Here is a 22,691-nt window from a genome sequence, read left to right as displayed (position 1 = left end):
ACTATACCTTTCCATAAAACCTGACGAATTGACTCCGTTAGCCAAACTTGACACATGTATACGAGACATAAAGACATGGATGACAAACAATTTCCTGCTTTTGAACTCCGATAAAACAGAAGTCATGGTTTTAGGTCCAAAAAAGATGAGGGATATCCTATCCTCATCACAGGCTACATTTACTGATCTCCGACTATCCTCATCCACATGTGTTAAAAATCTAGGAGTCACAATTGACCAAGACCTATCACTAAGTAATCACATAAAACAGATTACCAAAGTTTCATTCTATCATTTAAGGAACATTTCAAAGATAAGGAAGTCTTTATCCCTACCAGACGCTGAGCAATTAATCCATGCTTTTGTCACCTCAAGGATTGATTATTGCAATGCTCTATACGCTGGCTGCAATAACACCTGTCTAAAGAGCTTACAGCTTATACAAAATGCAGCTGCTCGCACACTCACTAGAACTAAAAAATATGAACATATTTCCCCTATCCTGGCATCTCTACACTGGCTGCCTGTTAGAAGTCGCATTGACTTCAAAATATTACTTCTAACATACAAAGCCATTAATGGCCAGGCACCAGAATATATTAAAGATCTCCTAGTTCCATATAACCCACCCAGACCGCTACGATCACAGAATACTGGCCTTCTTGTAATTCCAAGAATCTCAAAAACTACAGTAGGAGGCAGAGCTTTCAGCTATCGCGCACCCGTCCTCTGGAATAATCTTCCTACCTCAATTCGACTAGCAGACACCCTCCCTATTTTTAAGTCTAGACTTAAAACATACCTCTTTACTGCCTCCCATAGTTAGGTATGGTGCGTGGAAATTCACCCACCTCAGGGTTTTTTGGAATGGACCACCCTGCTGAGTCCTCGTGTGACTGGCACCCCAGTCGCACGTGCGATGGTGGTCACTGACCATACCTGCGCTGGTGTCGACTACCCCTCACCATGCCTTAGTTATGCTGCTATAGCATAGTGCTGTCATGGACTTTTCATGTGTCACGCCGTACAACCCCCCCCCCTCTCCTCTCCCCCCTTCTCTCTCTCTCTCTCTCAACTCTCCCTCTCTTGCCTATTCCCACCATGGTATACTGTAACAATATATAGTACTACTGATTACTTATTGACATTAACCATTTTGATTTTCAGTAATACTAACCCACTCTACATCTCTCTTTCTTCCCCCTTACTGTACCTCACTTGTGAGGTATATCATCACCAGTCATCAACCATCCGTGTGTTGGCCCTCCTCTCACCCATCTCACCTGAAGTCCCATCCTCGACTGCCCTATTACTGCCCCCTAACTGGACTCCTGGCCCGTACAGCCTAGCGACCCACCACCAGCCTATGACAACTCTGCCCGGATTACTGGCCCATCCACCAACCCACCACATGCCCCTCGAAAACTCCCTTCCCCTGGACAATCCCAACGCTGGACTATTGAGCTTTCTGTCACTAAATCAGGAATAACGAATTACCATAACGGATACGTAATCATCCCACCTCTTGTAACTTTCAGCTCAAGTGCTTAACACCATGTCTTATTCTCTACACCCGACTATCATATGCATTTGTCATGTATACAGACCTTACTGTCATGTACTGACCCTAGGCAGATGGGTCAGGCCCTTGAGTCGTGGATCTGCTCGAGGTTTCTTCCTATATATATCTCCAATTCTAGGGAGTTTTTCCTCGCCCCTGTTACCCATGGGCCTCTCTCTTGCTTTCCTTTTCTTCCTTTCTTTCCTTCTTTCTCTGATTGCCTACATTCTGTAAAGCGCCATGATACATGTGTTATGTTTTGGCGCTCTATAAGCACAATAAATTGAAATTGAATGTTCCAAACTTTTCCATTTGAGAATGATGGAGGCTACCGTGCTCTTGGGCACTTCCAATGCAGCAGAAATGTTCTTGTACCCTTCCCCAGATCTGTGTCTTCACACAACCCTGTCTCGCAGGTCTACGGACAATTCTCTCGACCCTTGTGGCTTGGTTTTCACTCTGAAACACACCATCAACTGTGAGACCTTATGTAAAGAGATGTGTGCCTTTCCTTGTTGTAGAAGCATCTCAAGGACCATTGATAGAAGTAGGATGCACCAGAGCTCAATTGCAAGCATCATAACAAAGGGTCTGAATACTTATGTAAATGGAATATTTCAGTCTTTTAGTTTTTTATAAATTTACAAAACACTCAAAAAACCTGTTTTTTTGTGGAGTGTTGGGGTATTGTATGTAGATTAATGAGAAAAACAATTAATTGAATCCATTTTAAGATGAGTCTGAAACAACAAAATGTGGAAAACTTGAAAGGGTCTGAAAACTTTCCAGTTGCATTGTATGTTTTTGAAAAGAGAAGTTTTCTGTTATTTCATCCATGAAGACAAAGCATGACTTTCTTACAAATTTTCTTTATTCTTTCATGCAAGTATTTTTTATCCCCAAACACAGATTACTTAAAACCAAACCAAAGTTGGAAGTATTTTTAATTTCATTTCAATTTCTCCTGAAATCTCTAAAAATGGTGAAAGACAAAAAATACTATGACAATCTAATCTCTGTATGACCCTCATCTTCAATTAAGATTGTATTACAGTGTGACCCTTATTTATTTGATTTAAAATGTATTTTTATTTATTATATTTTTGCCTATGTGCGTATTGTTAAGTTATTACATGTTATGTAATATACAGTCGTTATTTGTGTATGTGCGTATTGTTAAGTTATTACATGTTATGTAATATACAGTCGTTATTTGTGTATGTGCGTATTTTTAAGTTATTACATGTTATGTAATATGCAGTCGTTTTTGTGTACTGGGCCTGCCCACCAATCAGGGGGGGGGGGGGGGGGCACAAATTAAAGAGACATTTGGAATATTGAACTGAATCAATTCATTGACATTAAAAAAACATATAGCGATCGCAATATCTGTCACAAAAATCGCAATTAGATATTTCCCCCCAAATCCTGCAGCCCTAATGTCTGTATCCAGTTCCATTAATAGGCCAATGTTTTGCAACAATAAGGTTGTGAAGATCTTGGGAGAGCTCTTTGCTTTAACCCATCATGAGATGTTTCCCTGCTAAAAAAAAACAGCCAGAAACCAGCTGGTAGCTGGTTTTCTTCCAGCTCTTGATGGTCTGTGTTGGCGTAGCTGGTTAGGCCAACCATTTTGACATGCTGGCATGACCATCTGAGGAAACTGACCTCTGACGGTGCGTTCATGGGCATCGGAAAAACCTTTTTCCCAGTGAAAACGTCATCATTCATGCCACTTCATGTGGAAATCAGAGGTGGAAAACTGGGGCTAGATTTTGCTAACGGAGTTGCCCAGTTAGTTCAGTCATCACTTTTGTCGTCACGTTGTAGTTTGTTTGTAGTCCATGTGGCCTTTCATGTCCAACAGTTTTAATGTGAACTTGGGGATTTGCCGTTTTTTGTCACTTGAAAGCTGCATATCTTTCTTTCACAAACATCTTACACCATATTTTTAAGCAAATACAGTTGCATATTTAAGATTAGTGAGAGTATGTTTTAACCTTTGCTGTGGCATCCATGTTTTTCACACATTCCTACTGCAAAGCACATGAACACACGCGGTGGGATAAACAACGTAATCACGTCATTCCCATGTGCCATGAATTGTTGCTTGTTGATAACATTTAGAGTTTATCGGGAGTTTGGGGAGACTAGTTACAGGAGAGTAGAAGTGAAGACCTCCTAACCTCATAAAAATATTGTAGGCCTATGGAATAAAAAAGCAAATGGATTGTGGAGCTTTGACACATTCCTTTAGCCGTTTAACCTTAAATGTAATTTAAGTCAATGAAATTTAACAATTCAAATCCTCCTTCTTTTCTGGGTCCTGACAGTATATCTTCCTTTAGTAAGTGTTTCTTATTTTTCCATGTGAAATTAACAAGCATTTTGTTGATTTCTTTAAGGGTTAAGCCCTGAACAAATAAGGAAAGAGCAGTCTTGAAATACCCTCAGCCTTGGTTAAAAGAATTCTTCCCTGAATAGATAGATCACGTTGAAGCCATTAAGGCTACTCATTTTATTTTGCCCCTTTTTAATTCTGGGGAGAAAGTTCATCTGTTGTCTTGTTGCAATGTCTTGTGTCACATCAATATCCAAGTATTTGAGCCATGCGTCATGAATGCACCATGATTCCAGTAATTCCCACATGAAGTGACGTGAATGATGACGTTTTCACTGGGAAAAAGGGTTTTCCGATGCCCATGAACGCGTGGCTAGCCTACTTGGTGATGATGTAAACTGAATGATGTAAACTGTGACTAAAGGGAAGAGGAGAGATAGACTTCTCTGCTTAGTCTGTCTGCCTCTCCACCCTCTCCATGTTTGAGTACTGACTGCCCACTACTGCTTTACTACTGTTTTACTAATGTCCACAGCCTAATGTTTTCACTACTGTTTTACTGCTACACTGTTTTTCATGATATATTAGCACACATGATCAATGGCTGCAGTCAGGCTTCTGCTACAATACTGAATGAATGAATGACTATAACCCTATTACCTCAACCTGTTCTTGCAGTGACATAGTTTTTTTATATTACTGTAACGATTTGATAACGACACACACAGTTGTCCAATCAAAATGTTTATTTGCTGGGAACGAGAGCTAAGACAGACCAAGACCAAGACACAGAACACAATGCAAACAGGGCAGGTCAAGCACGCACACACACTACACATACAGGGGAGGACGCAGCCTCCCACACAAAAAGGATCACACACGAGGGAGAACTAAAAGGGAAACATGTTACAATAAAGACGCTAACATTACACACAAAACTAAGGAGAATAACGACATAAACCCCCCAAATGTTCACTCTCGTATCCCAGGATCCCCTGCGCGGGAGAACGCGAACACTGTCTTTTTGCGCCGACGCTACATTACCTTGTCTACATTATACTTTACTCTCCTATTTGTCCATATTATTTATGCTGGTCTCTAGACCTTATTCTTGCACTGTTGGACTAATGTTGGACTACTTTTTGCACCTTCACCATGACACTCACTCTCTTGAGCACCTTGCTATGCACACATAACTAAAGGACTATGGTTGGACTACTTTTTGCACCTTCACCATGACACTCACTCCCTTGAGCACCTTACCAGTCCCGGCCCTGTCACTACAAGCGTCTTATGCTTGGTCACCCTCAAGCACATTGGACTTTTTAAATTTAATTTATATAGTGTATTTAGTATTTAGTTTTGTTAGTTTTCTTATCTTCTACTGTCTTATTGTACAGTGGAGTTTAGTTATATGTTTATACTTATACTTATGTTTACCATTTCTGCTGTAAGTGCATGTTGTGTGTGATGTCTGTATGCTACTGAGACCCTTGAATTTCCCCTTCGGGATCAATAAAGTATCTATCTATCTATCTATCTACAGTATCTATCTATCTGATGTAACTCAATAGCATGCTCTTGACGATGTCACTCTCTTGTCTAGGCCTACTGTGCTTCGCACATAGATCTTAAGTTGGCCTTGGCTACTGTACTTATGCTTTTGATCTTTTGTTTGCCATCTTCCAGCTCTGCTCCTATCTCCTGGGGCAGAAGCTTTTCCGCTCCTCTCACTCACTCAGTGCCCGCCACTTTGTTATGGATCCCTGACATGTTTGCGGAAACATAACAACGCACAGGTCCCGCCCCGCGCGTTGTGAATGGACCGCAGCCTACAGGGGGCTGGCGCTACTGGCCCGTATCGCTCCGGAGGAAGCTCATTGGCGGAGAAAGTAGGTTAGTGGCACGGCAGTCATTCCAGTGCAGAAGTAGGTCATATGCAAGTCGCGCTGATTGCTCTCATCCGTATTGTGCGTATATGCACGCTTCTCCGATCCCGTAAGTATCTATATGGCACTCCGATCACGCTTACACTGTCTAGCTTTGTGTGTTCCATACTGTGTAAATCTCATTTCGGTATAACATGACGTTCTGTTTGTTATGACACCGCTGGAAGGATTTTATGGGGCTGTCAGTTAACCGCATAACTGCTAAAGATACAGACGGCCACGCCACCCCTGTGGCCTAAATGCCAAAGTCTGTGTACATGATGCGCGCGTGTGTATGTTTCTTTTTACTCTGAAGGTCTTATAGGTTATTAAGCTGATGATGTGTGCTCATGCTAGTTTCAGCGTGTCAGCTGTTCCATCATCGCCTCTTGTTTGTCTTGAGACATGAATTGATCAACGCCTCACTCACTTCCGCTTCTTATGTTTACATTTTCTCCGAGTGTAGGCTGTGTGTGTGTGTGTGTGCGCATTTTATTGACTTTGGTAGCGTTGCGAGCCCCGTGGTGTTAAGGTAAATTCCGCTCTCTGTCATTATTGACTGTTTGTGCTGCTGCTGCAGACGTTGCGGCGGTGTGTTGTGACTGTTGTTGTTTCAGCAAGTTAAAGCCAGTGGTGCCGCGTGCGCGGTTTTGTGCGCCTCGCACACAGAGAGCGACCCCTCCGCAGGCCCCATGAAAGAGGCAGTTATTCCGCTTGTCATTATGCGCGACACGTTCCAGTGCGGGGCGCGAGCGGCCACAGAGCCTCGGGATTAAACCGACTAGTTCCTGCAGCGCGATACCGAACAGAACCTATAACCACAGAAAGCATCAGAACCGAGCAGAGCAGTCAGTATGGTGCTACAACAACGCTGTGATGGCATGGGCATACACAGGACAGGAGTCAGATCTGTTACTCTGTCATTCTGTGCTTGGGATCCTCGGCTAGCCTGTCCTGCTGGGCCGCTCACACTCCGCTGCAGGAAGCCCTGCATCAGTCCAGCATCCGTTGTTGCTATATAAGCATTGGAGACCTCTGCTGGAGTTGCTAAGGGCTTGAGCCCTCTACTGCCGGTGACACAGACACAGAGCAGCGCATAGAGACAGCGTGCAGGACCGGAGCACTACGGGGTGTTGTTATAGCAACACCGTGCAGGACCGGAGCACTACGGGGGTGTTGTTATAGCAACACCGTGCAGGACCGGAGCACTACGGGGGTGTTGTTATAGCAACACCGTGCAGGACCGGAGCACTACGGGGGTGTTGTTATAGCAACACCGTGCAGGACAGGAGCACTACGGGGTGTTGTTATAGCAACACCGTGCAGGACCGGAGCACTACGGGCTGTTGTTATAGCAACACCGTGCAGGACCGGAGCACTACGGGGGTGTTGTTATAGCAACACCGTGCAGGACAGGAGCACTACGGGGTGTTGTTATAGCAACAGCGTGCAGGACCGGAGCACTACGGGGGTGTTGTTATAGCAACAGCGTGCAGGACCGGAGCACTACGGGGGTGTTGTTATGGGATACTTCAGTATGTCAGTGGTCATGAGAAGGTCAAATCAGCATAACCGTGTGAGGCAATGATGTAGTCAGTCTGTTACTACTATCATCAACTCCTCAGAGAGCCGTGTGTGGGGAGGGGGGCCCTGGGTGGCTCCTGTGTTACAGGTGATGGTGAGGTCATCTGATGTCCTCATTTCTCTGCCTCTCCTGTTGAAACTGCACACGCCCTACTTCCTGGCAGTGTGTGTGTGTGTGTGTGTGTAGATGTGGGTCATGTCGGGTGGCTGTTTCTCACACACGCACACACACACACACGTTACTGACTCCACATGTACCATATAACAGGTTTGAGTTCTGTGTTGTGTGGGATAGGTTTATGTTCTGTTGGTTTGTTTTGTTTGGCTTGGGAATGTATCTGATGAAGGTCTGAGACCGAAACGTTGTGTTCTGTGTTCTAATAGATAATGTGTGTGTGTGTGTGTGTGTGTGTCACGGTCCAGTGTGTACCTTGGTATTGAAGTTACAGTTTGATCAATATAATGTGTGTGTGTGTGTGTCACGGTCCAGTGTGTACCTTGGTATTGAAGTTACAGTTTGATCAATATAATGTGTGTGTGTGTGTGTGTCACGGTCCAGTGTGTACCTTGGTATTGAAGTTACAGTTTGATCAATATAATGTGTGTGTGTGTGTGTCACGGTCCAGTGTGTACCTTGGTATTGAAGTTACAGTTTGATCAATATAATGTGTGTGTGTGTGTGTCACGGTCCAGTGTGTACCTTGGTATTGAAGTTACAGTTTGATCAATATAATGTGTGTGTGTGTGTGTCACGGTCCAGTGTGTACCTTGGTATTGAAGTTACAGTTTGATCAATATAATGTGTGTGTGTGTGTGTCACGGTCCAGTGTGTACCTTGGTATTGAAGTTACAGTTTGATCAATATAATGTGTGTGTGTGTGTGTCACGGTCCAGTGTGTACCTTGGTATTGAAGTTACAGTTTGATCAATATTCGGTATGGTGAGCCTGTGTAGGTATTGCTAGCCTCTCGAATTTGAAACATGGCCCACATGCCAAAAAGCCTACTGTTGATTACTGTTGATTACTGTTGATTACTGTTTAAGACTGACTGCATTTGGGACATTCGGTACACTGGGCTTTAACGGTTCAGTATGGATATGTGTGCCTTTACACCCCGTGTGTGTGTGTGTGTGTGTGTGTGTGTGGTGGTATGGGTAAGAGATTTCTGTATTTATCTGTTAAAAAAGTCTCTGTTCTGCTGTGCAAAGAGGACACACAGCTACTACACACACACACACACACACACACACATACATATACACACACACACACACTCATAGCCAACAGAAAACACCCTCAAAACTTCCCCTCACAGCACACATAAACACACGCACACACTTTACGTAACACAGTGCACATGCGTATGAGAGTCTCAGACAGAAACCTGACACTGGTGTGTTCATGGAAGGAATTCTGTAAGATAGGCCTACATACTCTGTCCTGAAAATGCCCTGCGAAGTGTGTGTGTGTGTGTGTAAAAATAAAATAAGAAAGAAGACAAAAGAAATAATATAAAATAAGAAAAGAAGACAAAAACTGGTCACATAAAGAACACCATAACACACTCTAGAACACCATAACACACTCTAGAACACAATAACACACTCTAGTGCACCACAACACACTCTAGAACACCATAACACACTCTAGTGCACCACAACACACTCTAGAACACCACCGAGAGAGTAACACCTGCTAGCCTTATAACCTGATATTCCTTATTCACCTTCTAGCACCAAACTGCCCATTCTCCTGTGTGTGTGTGTGTGTGTGTGTGTGTGTGTGTGTGTGTGTGTGTGTGTCTGTGTGTGTGTGTGTGTGTGTGTGTGTGTGTGTGTGTGTGCGTGCGTATGTGCGCGCAGGAAGAGAAAATGGGTCAGTGGAGACTAAGGGCACAGCAGACTCATTCACTGGAAAGCATTAGTCCTGCTCTACTTTTTACTGTGTGTGTGTGTGTGTGTGTGTGTGTTAAACTTGCTTTCATAACTCACTGTTAACAGCTGTGATGTGACACACACACAAACACACACACACTCCCCCATTTACCTGTGAGACCTCAATACAGTCCATGATCTGTTACAACAACATGCCCCTTGTTATCACTGATTCTCATCTTCCAAAGTGTGTGTGTGTGTGTGTGTGTGTGTGGGCAGGGAGGCTCAAGCAGGAACAAATTGCATAAGCCCACTTACCTCACACACACACACAAAGAGAGCCATCAGCTCAGTGGACCTCTTGCACCCCCCCCCCCCCCCACACACACACACACACACAACTGCTGTTCAGTGAGTTTTTTCAGTGAGCCAGTGAGCACTCTGCTGATGCAGTTGTATCACACTGCTGATCAGACGACCAAACAGCTGTGATGTATTACATCCCCATAACTCACACACACACTCTCACACACACACCGATTCTGATACCGGCATAGGGCCGATATTGTGGTCCTTTACTCTTTACTAAAAATTCTTCAAAAACATAAAACTAGCAAGATTACAAGAATTCATGACCTATGTCATGTCAAGAATACATGACCACCTGAAGACCGTAGTTAGATCATTATGGGATGCTTCAAGCGGTAGTCAGATCATAATAGGATGCTTCAAGACCCGAAGTCAATGCCCAATTCACTTCAACTACAGGTCATGAGCAACAGACAGATGCTAGACCCTATCTTCAGTTTGAGAAACTACGGTTTTATTCCAATGACCAATATAACTAATAAGTCTCCTTGACTAACTTTAGTCGCAAGCTTTCCTCTTCCACCTTCTAGCTGTTCTTTTTTTTTCTCTCTCGCAACTACAAAAATGCTCATACTTGCTGTGAATAAATTGGTACATCCCTAACACACACACACATTACATTTATTCATTTAGCAGATGTTTTTTTCCAAAGCAACTTACACATGTCAATTATATCATAAGGGCCATTGTCCTCGTGTAACAGAGGTCGTAATAAGGTCGGAATTCGCCGTAATTCGTCCGCCGCTCACGGTCCTCGAACTCGCCACCTCGACACACACCGGCATGGGAGTCGAGCGCTCTAACCACTGAGCTAAAAGCCCAGGCCTCCAACTCAGCGGTTAGAAGCATTCTTAAGGTTAGGGCTGTGAGGATTTACACGCGCAACTAGCATGCTAGCTCAGTTCGCCTCCGTTACACTCGGAGCACACACACACACACACACACACGCTTTTACCTGTGAAACCTCAATACAGTTCATTATCTGTTACAACAGACTGTCAAGTGTTAAGTGTTATCACTGGTTCTCATCTTCTAGAGTGTGTGGGCGACCACATTGCATAAGCCCACTCCCACTGCCGCCCCCCCCCCCCCCCATCATCAACTGTTATATCAGACTGCTCCCCATACACACACACACACACACACACTGTGTTGTGAGAGGAAGGTACAGGTGTCTTAAACAGACTTAAGACACACACACACACACACACACACTCTGACACAAATATCTCTCCTTCCTCTCCCTTGTTAGAGAGAAGAGGTGCTGACCATAATACTATTAGGACCTTGAGAGACCACTGAGGACCACACGGAAACTGTGACAGATCTGAAGAACCACGGAACCTGTGACAGATCTAAATAACCACGGAACCTGTGACAGATCTAAAGAACCACAGAACCTGTGACAGATCTAAAGAACCACGGAACCTGTGACCGATGTACATAATCACGTGGGACCTGCAAGAGATTTACAGAACTGCTAGACTGAGATGCACTCATGAATATCTGTGGTGAGTTTAACAACCATCACTCATTAATATCTGTGGTGAGTTTAACAATCATCACTCATTATCTGTGGTGAGTTTAACAACCATCACTCATTAATATCTGTGGTGAGTTTAACAATCATCATTCATTAATATCTGTGGTAAGTTTAACAACCATCACTCATTAATATCTGTGGTGAGTTTAACAATCATCACTCATTATCTGTGGTGAGTTTAACAACCATCACTCATTAATATCTGTGGTGAGTTAAGCAACCATCTTAACAATAATAATGATAGTCCCAATGTGTGTGTGTGTGTGTGTGTGTGTGTTCTTCTCCCTCCTCTCTCTCACTCTCACCTCCTCTCTCCCTTTCTCTCTTCCTCCTCTCTCTTTCTCTTCAGAGGAGCTGATGGCTGACCAGAGGATGGACATTTCCTCCACCATGAGTGACTTCATGTCGCCAGGCAACGCTGACCTCATCAGCAGTTCCATAGGAACGACTGGCCTCGACTACAACCGTAAGAGGAAGAACAGCTCCTCAGAATACCAGTGAGTAGGCTACACACACACACACACACACACACACACACACTCCAAGTGCAAGAGGGAGGGTGTGTGTTGGTGTTGGAACCCTGACAGATGTGTAATCTCTACATTTGGTCCTTCCACAGATTTGATGGCTTTTCTTTTGAGTGAGTATCTAAACAATACTAAAAGTCACACACACTAATTAAATGAGTGTGAGTGTTTCTGAGTTTGAACGTACCTTAATGTTGGAGTGTGTGTGTTTATGTGTGAGTGTGTATTAAGAGTATGTGTGTATAAGAGTGTATGTGTGTATGTGTGTATTAAGAGTATGTGTGTGTGTGTGTGTGTATAAGAGTGTATGTGTGTGTGTGTGTATGTGTGTATTAAGAGTATGTGTGTGTGTGTGTGTGTGTGTGTGTATAAGAGTGTATGTGTGTTTGTGTGTATGTGTGTATAAGAGTGTATGTGTGTGTGTGTGAGTGTGTAAACCCATTCGCGCTGGATGCTGCATGACGCAACATTGACCCTCCCGCTGGATGCTGCGTAGCGCAACATTGACCCTCCCGCTGGATGCTGCGTAGCGCAGCATGCTTTTTATTTCATGTTTCTAGGTGCTACAGAGGCTTAGATATTAAATTTTGGTAGACGTTGACAATTTTTAGTATGTTTTCAGAAAACCTTCAGGAAATAAGGTTATTTAGTCTAGAATGCCATAGGATTCTATAGGCGTTTTTAACAGGCATTTTAGGAGTAAATGGGTTAAGAGTGTGTGTGTGTGTGTGTGTATAAGAGTGTATGTGTGTTTGTGTGTATGTGTGTATAAGAGTGTATGTGTGTGTGTGTGAGTGTGTATTAAGAGTGTGTGTGTATGTGTGTATAAGAGTGTATGTGTGTGTGTGTATGTGTGTATAAGAGTGTGTGTGTTTATGTGTGAGTGTGTATTAAGAGTATGTGTGTGTGTGTGTGTGTGTGTGTGTATGTGTGTGTGTGTGTATGTGTGTATAAGAGTGTATGTGTGTGTGTGTGAGTGTGTATTAAGAGTATGTGTGTGTGTGTGTGTGTGTGTATAAGAGTGTATGTGTGTGTGTGTGTATGTGTGTATAAGAGTGTGTGTGTTTATGTGTGAGAGTGTATTAAGAGTATGTGTGTGTGTGTGTATGTGTGTATAAGAGTGTATGTGTGTGTGTATGTGTGAGTGTGTATTAAGAGTATGTGTGTGTGTGTGTGTATGTTTGTATAAGAGTGTATGTGTGTATGATGGTTGTTTCTGGAGATGGTTTCTGGGGTTCATGTTTTTGTGTTTGAATATGTGTGTGTGTGTGTGTGTGTGCGCGCGTATATCTTTGTGTGTGAGTGTGTATCTTTGTGTGTGTGTGTGTGTGTGTATTGATGTTTGTGTCTTTTTGTGTGTGTGCGTGTGTGTGTGCATGCATGTGTGTGTGTGTGCGTGTGTGTGTGTATGTGTGCGTGTGTGTGTGTATGTGTGCGTGTGTGTGTGTGCATGCGTGTGTGCGTGCGTGTGTGCATGCGTGTGTGTGTGGTTGATTCTAGAGCTCATGTTCTCTCTATGTTCCTCTTCCACAGTGACAGCATGGAGACCGATAAGGACAAGCAGCTGGGCAGGTAGAGTGTGTGTGTGTGTGTGTGTGTGTGTGATTATATATATACATATATGTGTGTGTGTGTGATTATATATATACATATATGTGTGTGTGTGTGCGTGTGATTATATATATAAATATATGTGTGTGTGTGTGTGTGTGTGTGTGTGATTATATATATACATATATGTGTGTGTGTGTGTGTGTGTGTGATTATATATATAAATATATGTGTGTGTGTGTGTGATTATATATATACATATATGTGTGTGTGTGTGTGTGTGATTATATATATAAATATATATGTGTGTGTGTGTGTGTGATTATATATATACATATATGTGTGTGTGTGTGTGTGTGTGTGTGATTATATATATAAATATATGTGTGTGTGTGTGTGTGTGTGTGATTATATATATACATATATGTGTGTGTGTGTGTGTGTGTGTGTGTGAATGTTTACTGATCCTCTTCTCTGTCTGCAGTGCTGATCAACAAGGTCGCATCAAGCATGCAAGGTACCAACAGCACACACACACACACTCTCTCTCTCAAACTCTCTCTCTCTCACACTCACACCCAAACAAATGTACAGCAGATGAAGTGTATCTGCATACTACTGTATGTGGCCTCTAGTATCTAACAGTTTGTGTGTGTGTGTGTGTGTGTGCGTGCGTGTGTGGTGTGAGTGCGTGTGTGCGTGCGTGCGCATGCATGTGTTTGTACGTGCGCGTGTGTGGTGTGTGTGTGCGCGCCTGTGTGTGTGTGTGTGTGTGTGTGTGTTTGGTCATTGCAGGGAGGCCCATAGCCAGATTGAGAAGCGTCGGCGTGATAAGATGAACTGCTTCATTGATGAGCTGGCCTCCCTGGTGCCCACCTGTAACGCCATGTCCCGCAAACTGGACAAGCTGACCGTGCTGCGCATGGCCGTGCAGCACATGAAGACCCTACGAGGTCAGAACACACTCACGCATGTGTGCGAGTGTGTGTGTACGTGCGTGCATGTGTGCGTGTGTGTGTCCGTGTGTGTGTGTGTCCGTGCGTGAATGTGTGTGTGTGTGTGTCCGTGCGTGAATGTGTGTGTGAATGTGTGTGTGTGTGTGTCCGTGCGTGAATGTGTGTGTGTGTGTGTGTCCGTGCGTGCGTGTGTGTGTGCGTGTGTGTCCGTGCGTGCGTGTGTGTGTGCGTGTGTGTGTACGTGCGTGCATGTGTGTGTGTGTTTCTTTAGTGATTAGATTTTTTCACTTTGGTGTCTTCAATGTGTGTGTGTGTGTGTGTTTAGGTGCTGCTAACCCGTACACTGAGGCCAACTACAAGCCTGCATTCCTGTCTGATGATGAGCTGAAGCAGCTCATACTGAGGGTAATACACACTCGCACACACACACTCCCTCTCACACACACACACACTCCCTCTCTCACAGACACACACACTCCCTCTCTCACAGACACACACTCCCTCTTTTACACACACACACACACACTCCCTCTCTCTCAGACACACACACACATACACACTCCCTCTCTCACACACTCCCTCTCTCACACACACACACACTCTCTCACAAACACACACCCTCTCTCTCACACACACACACTCACTCACACACACTCCCTCTCTCACTCTCACACACACACACACACACACACTCCCTCTCTCACTCTCACTCACACACACACACTCCCTCTCACACACACTCTAGGCCTGCTTGTCACTGATGAGCGATAACTAATGCCCTCATCCCTTCTCTCCTCTTCCTCTTCTCCTGCAGGCAGCGGACGGCTTCCTCTTCGTTGTGGGGTGCGATCGGGGGAAGATTCTTTTTGTCTCAGAATCTGTTTATAATTTTCTCAACTACAGCCAGGTGTGTGACACACACACACACGATTCAGCTGTGCCACTGTCAGTAATCAGTAGTCAGTAATGAGTTTTTAGTCTGTCTGTGGAGTGGGCAGTGTGAGGTGCATCTGTACTGGAGGGGTTATGATATAGTGTAGATTATATGATGTCTGTGGAGTGGGCAGTGTGAGGTGCATCTGTACTGGAGGGGTTATGATATAGTGTAGATTATATGATGTCTGTGGAGTGGGCAGTGTGAGGTGCATCTGTACTGGAGGGGTTATGATATACAGTAGTGTAGATTATATGATGTCTGTGGAGTGGGCAGTGTGAGGTGCATCTGTACTGGAGGGGTTATGATATACAGTAGTGTAGATTATATGATGTCTGTGGAGTGGGCAGTGTGAGGTGCATCTGTACTGGAGGGGTTATGATATACAGTAGTGTAGATTATATGATGTCTGTGGAGTGGGCAGTGTGAGGTGCATCTGTACTGGAGGGGTTATGATATACAGTAGTGTAGATTATATGATGTCTGTGGAGTGGGCAGTGTGAGGTGCATCTGTACTGGAGGGGTTATGATATACAGTAGTGTAGATTATATGATGTCTGTGGAGTGGGCAGTGTGAGGTGCATCTGTACTGGAGGGGTTATGATATACAGTAGATTATATGATGTCTGTGGAGTGGGCAGTGTGAGGGGCATCTGTACTGGAGGGGTTATGATATACAGTAGTGTAGATTATATGATGTCTGTGGAGTGGGCAGTGTGAGGTGCATCTGTACTGGAGGGGTTATGATATACAGTAGTGTAGATTATATGATGTCTGTGGAGTGGGCAGTGTGAGGTGCATCTGTACTGGAGGGGTTATGATATAGTGTAGATTATATGATGTCTGTGGAGTGGGCAGTGTGAGGGGCATCTGTACTGGAGGGGTTATGATATACAGTAGTGTAGATTATATGATGTCTGTGGAGTGGGCAGTGTGAGGGGCATCTGTACTGGAGGGGTTATGATATACAGTAGTGTAGATTATATGATGTCTGTGGAGTGGGCAGTGTGAGGGGCATCTGTACTGGAGGGGTTATGATATACAGTAGTGTAGATTATATGATGTCTGTGGAGTGGGCAGTGTGAGGGGCATCTGTACTGGAGGGGTTATGATATACAGTAGTGTAGATTATATGATGTCTGTGGAGTGGGCAGTGTGAGGTGCATCTGTACTGGAGGGGTTATGATATACAGTAGTGTAGATTATATGATGTCTGTGGAGTGGGCAGTGTGAGGGGCATCTGTACTGGAGGGGTTATGATATACAGTAGTGTAGATTATATGATGTCTGTGGAGTGGGCAGTGTGAGGTGCATCTGTACTGGAGGGGTTATGATATACAGTAGTGTAGATTATATGATGTCTGTGGAGTGGGCAGTGTGAGGTGCATCTGTACTGGAGGGGTTATGATATACAGTAGTGTAGATTATATGATGTCTGTGGAGTGGGCAGTGTGAGGTGCATCTGTACTGGAGGGGTTATGATATACAGTAGTGTAGATTATATGATGTCTGTGGAGTGGGCAGTGTGAGGGGCATCTGTACTGGAGGGGTTATGATATACAGTAGTGTAGATTATATGATGTCTGTGGAGTGGGCAGTGTGAGGGGCATCTGTACTGGAGGGGTTATGATATACAGTAGTGTAGATTATATGATGTCTGTGGAGTGGGCAGTGTGAGGGGCATCTGTACTGGAGGGGTTATGATATACAGTAGTGTAGATTATATGATGTCTGTGGAGTGGGCAGTGTGAGGGGCATCTGTACTGGAGGGGTTATGATATACAGTAGTGTAGATTATATGATGTCTGTGGAGTGGGCAGTGTGAGGGGCATCTGTACTGGAGGGGTTATGATATACAGTAGTGTAGATTATATGATGTCTGTGGAGTGGGCAGTGTGAGGTGCATCTGTACTGGAGGGGTTATGATATAGTGTAGATTATATGATGTCTGTGGAGTGGGCAGTGTGAGGGGCATCTGTACTGGAGGGGTTATGATATACAGTAGTGTAGATTATATGATGTCTGTGGAGTGGGCAGTGTGAGGTGCATCTGTACTGGAGGGGTTATGATATAGTGTAGATTATATGATGTCTGTGGAGTGGGCAGTGTGAGGGGCATCTGTACTGGAGGGGTTATGATATACAGTAGTGTAGATTATATGATGTCTGTGGAGTGGGCAGTGTGAGGTGCATCTGTACTGGAGGGGTTATGATATACAGTAGTGTAGATTATATGATGTCTGTGGAGTGGGCAGTGTGAGGGGCATCTGTACTGGAGGGGTTATGATATACAGTAGTGTAGATTATATGATGTCTGTGGAGTGGGCAGTGTGAGGGGCATCTGTACTGGAGGGGTTATGATATACAGTAGTGTAGATTATATGATGTCTGTGGAGTGGGCAGTGTGAGGGGCATCTGTACTGGAGGGGTTATGATATACAGTAGTGTAGATTATATGATGTCTGTGGAGTGGGCAGTGTGAGGGGCATCTGTACTGGAGGGGTTATGATATACAGTAGTGTAGATTATATGATGTCTGTGGAGTGGGCAGTGTGAGGGGCATCTGTACTGGAGGGGTTATGATATACAGTAGTGTAGATTATATGATGTCTGTGGAGTGGGCAGTGTGAGGGGCATCTGTACTGGAGGGGTTATGATATAGTGTAGATTATATGATGTCTGTGGAGTGGGCAGTGTGAGGTGCATCTGTACTGGAGGGGTTATGATATACAGTAGTGTAGATTATATGATGTCTGTGGAGTGGGCAGTGTGAGGGGCATCTGTACTGGAGGGGTTATGATATACAGTAGTGTAGATTATATGATGTCTGTGGAGTGGGCAGTGTGAGGGGCATCTGTACTGGAGGGGTTATGATATACAGTAGTGTAGATTATATGATGTCTGTGGAGTGGGCAGTGTGAGGGGCATCTGTACTGGAGGGGTTATGATATACAGTAGTGTAGATTATATGATGTCTGTGGAGTGGGCAGTGTGAGGGGCATCTGTACTGGAGGGGTTATGATATACAGTAGTGTAGATTATATGATGTCTGTGGAGTGGGCAGTGTGAGGGGCATCTGTACTGGAGGGGTTATGATATACAGTAGTGTAGATTATATGATGTCTGTGGAGTGGGCAGTGTGAGGTGCATCTGTACTGGAGGGGTTATGATATACAGTAGTGTAGATTATATGATGTCTGTGGAGTGGGCAGTGTGAGGGGCATCTGTACTGGAGGGGTTATGATATACAGTAGTGTAGATTATATGATGTCTGTGGAGTGGGCAGTGTGAGGTGCATCTGTACTGGAGGGGTTATGATATACAGTAGTGTAGATTATATGATGTCTGTGGAGTGGGCAGTGTGAGGTGCATCTGTACTGGAGGGGTTATGATATACAGTAGTGTAGATTATATGATGTCTGTGGAGTGGGCAGTGTGAGGGGCATCTGTACTGGAGGGGTTATGATATACAGTAGTGTAGATTATATGATGTCTGTGGAGTGGGCAGTGTGAGGTGCATCTGTACTGGAGGGGTTATGATATAGTGTAGATTATATGATGTCTGTGGAGTGGGCAGTGTGAGGTGCATCTGTACTGGAGGGGTTATGATATAGTGTAGATTATATGATGTCTGTGGAGTGGGCAGTGTGAGGTGCATCTGTACTGGAGGGGTTATGATATAGTGTAGATTATATGATGTCTGTGGAGTGGGCAGTGTGAGGGGCATCTGTACTGGAGGGGTTATGATATAGTGTAGATTATATGATGTCTGTGGAGTGGGCAGTGTGAGGGGCATCTGTACTGGAGGGGTTATGATATACAGTAGTGTAGATTATATGATGTCTGTGGAGTGGGCAGTGTGAGGGGCATCTGTACTGGAGGGGTTATGATATAGTGTAGATTATATGATGTCTGTGGAGTGGGCAGTGTGAGGTGCATCTGTACTGGAGGGGTTATGATATAGTGTAGATTATATGATGTCTGTGGAGTGGGCAGTGTGAGGTGCATCTGTACTGGACTCCATTTTCACATTTGTATTCTCTTGTTCTTTTCTGTTGTGGACATTCAGTTCACTTAATTTCAATATAGGGCCAAAGTGTTGGAGGTAGATTAGAGCAATCTCATTGGCCAGATTGATCTGATGACCCGCCTCTTTCTCCCTGTAGAACGATCTGATTGGCCAGAGCCTGTTTGACTACCTGCACCCTAAAGACATCGCCAAGGTGAAGGAGCAGCTCTCCTCTTCCGACACCGCCCCCCGGGAACGCCTCATCGATGCCAAGAGTACGCACAGTGTGTGTGTGTGTGTGTGTGTGTGTGTATGCATGTGTGTGTTCCGGAGTGGATGAGTGAGAGTGAGCATGAACACACACGTGTTGGTGTGTGTGTGTTGTTAACCTCTCCTCTACACTGTCTTTAGTACTTATGATGTCTGTACACTTGTAAGTCACTTTGGATAAATGTTAAATGTGTCTGCTAAATGAATAAGTGTGTGTGTGTGTGTGTGTGTGCGTGCGTGCGTGCGTGCGTGCGTGCGTGCGTGTGTGTGTGTGTGTGTGTGTGTGTGTGTGTGCGTGCGTGTGTGTGTGTGCGCGCGTGCGTGTGTGTGTGTGCGTGCGTGTGTGTGTGTAACCCACAGCTGGTCTCCCTGTGAGGACAGACGTGGCGCCCGGTCCATCTCGTCTCTGTGCGGGTGCACGCCGCTCTTTCTTCTGCAGGATGAAGTGCAACAGACCGCAGGTCAAGATGGAGGACAAGGACTTCAACTCCACCTGCTCCAAGAAGAAAGGTTAATACATACGCATGCACAAGCACACACACACACATGCACGCACGCACACACACACACACACACACACACCAGGGCAGGAAAATACAGGAAAGGTCCTCCACACTTAACAAATGCAAGTCACCATTATCCCATGCAGACATACAGTGGGAGCTATCTGGTGTAAAATCCAGCGTTGCTACCGTGCATGCTTTTCCCTCGCTCTGTGTGTGTTTCTCCCATGGTGTGTGTGTCCGCCAGTCTGTGTGTGTGTGTGTGTGTGTGTCTGTGTGTGTGTGTTTTCTCCACTGGTGTGTGTATGTCTGTAAATGGGGTTACTGCTGGGGTCCATTTGTCATACTGCACAAACATAACATTAACATAAATATAAACATCACAGTAACATAAATATAAACATCACACTACTGTAACATAAATATAAACATCACACTAACATAAGTATAAACATAACATTAACATAAAAGCTACATATTTGGTGTAATAAGAGTAATAAGAGAAGCCAACATTGATAATGTTTGTTTCTTCCCATGGTATGTGTGTGTGTGTGTGTGTGTGCGTGCGTTTCTCCCCGGTCTGTGTGTGTGTGGGTGTGTATGTACATGCGTGCGTTTCTCCCCTGGTCTGTGTGTGTATGTGTGTGTGTGTGTGTGTGTGCGTGCGTGCGTTTCTTCCCTGGTCTGTGTGTGTGTGTGTGTGTGTTCTTGTGTGTGTGTAAGTGTGCGTGTGTGCGTGTTTGTGTGTATGTGTGCGTGTGCGTGTGTGTGTGTGTGTATGTGTGCGTGTGCGTGTGCGTGTGTGTGTGTGTGTGTGTGTGTCCACACAGCGGACCGTAAGAGCTTCTGCACGATCCACAGCACGGGCTACCTGAAGAGCTGGCCGCCCACTAAGATGGGGGTGGAGGAGGACGGGGAGGCGGACGGAGAGGGCTGCAACCTCAGCTGCCTGGTGGCCATCGGCCGCCTGCACACACACATCCTGCTGCCGCCCGCACACACACACATCCGCGTCAAGCCCACCGAGTACGTCTCGCGACACGCCATCGACGGCAAGTTCGTCTTCGTTGACCAGAGGTGGGTGGGACCCCTGCTGCAAACCAACACAGAGCAATCACACACACTCCACACACTCTCTCTCTCATACACACACACACTCTCTCACACACACACTCTCTCTCTCTCATACACACACACACTCTCTCTCACACACACACACTCTCTCTCTCTCTCACACACTCTCTCTCACACACACACACACTCTCTCTCTCTCTCACACACACACACTCTCTCTCACACACACACACTCTCTCTCACACACACACTCTCTCTCACACACACACACTCTCTCTCACACACACTCTCTCTTTCTCTTATACACACACACCCACATTCCTGCTGCCATATCCGAAAGTGAGCCATGGGTAGCAGCTTGTGTGTGTGTGTGTGTGCATGTGTGTGTGTTTGTGTGCGCGTGATCTGCCCTTTAATGGCCAAATTTAGCCAAAGCAGAGAAGGGTGAAATTTAGGCCAGACATGCCAACTACAAATACACAGTAACACACACACACACACAGACTCAAACATAGATGCACACACACTCAGACTCAAACACACACATACACACACACACACACACATTCTGTGTAATTCAAACACACACATACACACACAGATGCACACACACACACACAGATGCACACACACACACAGACTAAAACACACTCACACACACAGACTCAAACACAGATGCACACACACACACACACAGACTCAAACACAGAAGTCAGTTGTGGAGCTGTGATCCCTCCATTGCTCTACCTGCTGAACAAGTCTTTAGTTTGATTCTCAACATGGCTCAATGGCTCTCCTTGATCTGTGTGTGTGTGTGTGTGTCTGTGCGTATGTCTCCGTGGATGTGTGTGTGTATGTCTCTGTGTGTGTGTGTGTGTGTGCGTGTGTGTCTCTGTGCGTATGTCTCTGTGTGTGTGTGTGTCTCCTCAACATGGCTCAATGGCTCTCCTTGATCTGTGTGTGTGTGTGTGTCTCTGTGCGTATGTCTCTGTGTGTGTGTGTGTCTCCTCAACATGGCTCAATGGCTCTCCTTGATCTGTGCGTATGTCTCGGTGTGTGTGTGTGTGTGTGTATGTGCGTATGTCTCCGTGTGTGTGTGTCTCTGTGCGTATGTCTCTATGTGTGTGTGTGTGTGTGTGTGTGTGTGTCTCTGTGCGTATGTGTGTGTGTGTGTCTCTGTGCGTATGTGTGTGTGTGTGTGTGTCTCAGGGCCACGGCCATCCTGGCGTACCTTCCTCAGGAGCTGCTGGGCACGTCCTTCTACGAGTATTTCCACCAGGACGACATCCCACACCTGGCCGAGTGCCACCGGCAAGGTAGTCACTCTAGTGTCACCTGAACTCTCTAGTGTCTCTAGTGTCACCTGAACTCTCTAGTGTCACCTGAACTCTCTAGTGTCACCTGAACTCTCTCTAGTGTCACCTGAACTCTCTCTAGTGTTACCTGAACTCTAGTGTCACCTGAACTCTCTAGTGTCACCTGAACTCTCTCTAGTGTCACCTGAACTCTCTCTAGTGTCACCTGAACTCTAGTGTCACCTGAACTCTCTCTAGTGTCACCTGAACTCTAGTGTCACCTGAACTCTCTAGTGTCACCTGAACTCTCTCTAGTGTCACCTGAACTCTCTCTAGTGTCACCTGAACTCTAGTGTCACCTGAACTCTCTAG

At 45.1% G+C, this 22,691-nt stretch overlaps 1 protein-coding gene across 2 annotated transcripts in view; it reads left to right on the top strand.

The window, feature by feature from the left end:
• The first annotated feature begins 5,819 nt into the window (after nucleotides 1-5,819).
• The window catches only part of LOC143132161 (basic helix-loop-helix ARNT-like protein 1), a 22,535-nt gene continuing 5,663 nt past the window's right edge, over nucleotides 5,820-22,691 (top strand). For both annotated transcript variants that reach the window (XR_012988247.1, XM_076291508.1), the window contains exons 1-13: nucleotides 5,820-5,900; nucleotides 10,911-11,169; nucleotides 11,551-11,698; nucleotides 11,821-11,841; nucleotides 13,262-13,300; nucleotides 13,764-13,796; nucleotides 14,075-14,232; nucleotides 14,561-14,640; nucleotides 15,050-15,142; nucleotides 19,335-19,452; nucleotides 19,808-19,957; nucleotides 20,781-21,027; nucleotides 22,234-22,340. Coding sequence is in view for 1 of the 2 variants with exons in the window: in XM_076291508.1 (XP_076147623.1) it covers nucleotides 11,157-11,169; nucleotides 11,551-11,698; nucleotides 11,821-11,841; nucleotides 13,262-13,300; nucleotides 13,764-13,796; nucleotides 14,075-14,232; nucleotides 14,561-14,640; nucleotides 15,050-15,142; nucleotides 19,335-19,452; nucleotides 19,808-19,957; nucleotides 20,781-21,027; nucleotides 22,234-22,340 (1,207 nt within the window). In the remaining variant the exon portion in view is untranslated. The remainder of the gene's footprint in view (nucleotides 5,901-10,910; nucleotides 11,170-11,550; nucleotides 11,699-11,820; nucleotides 11,842-13,261; nucleotides 13,301-13,763; nucleotides 13,797-14,074; nucleotides 14,233-14,560; nucleotides 14,641-15,049; nucleotides 15,143-19,334; nucleotides 19,453-19,807; nucleotides 19,958-20,780; nucleotides 21,028-22,233; nucleotides 22,341-22,691) is intronic.

This window comes from Alosa pseudoharengus, unplaced genomic scaffold (genome assembly GCF_046254945.1).
Source record: "Alosa pseudoharengus isolate Yale_2024_CS ecotype anadromous, Long Island Sound unplaced genomic scaffold, YU_APseudo_1.1 YU_APseudo_1.1_scf_19, whole genome shotgun sequence".
Taxonomy (NCBI): domain Eukaryota; kingdom Metazoa; phylum Chordata; class Actinopteri; order Clupeiformes; family Clupeidae; genus Alosa; species Alosa pseudoharengus.
This window is presented reverse-complemented; position numbering and strand designations above follow the sequence as displayed.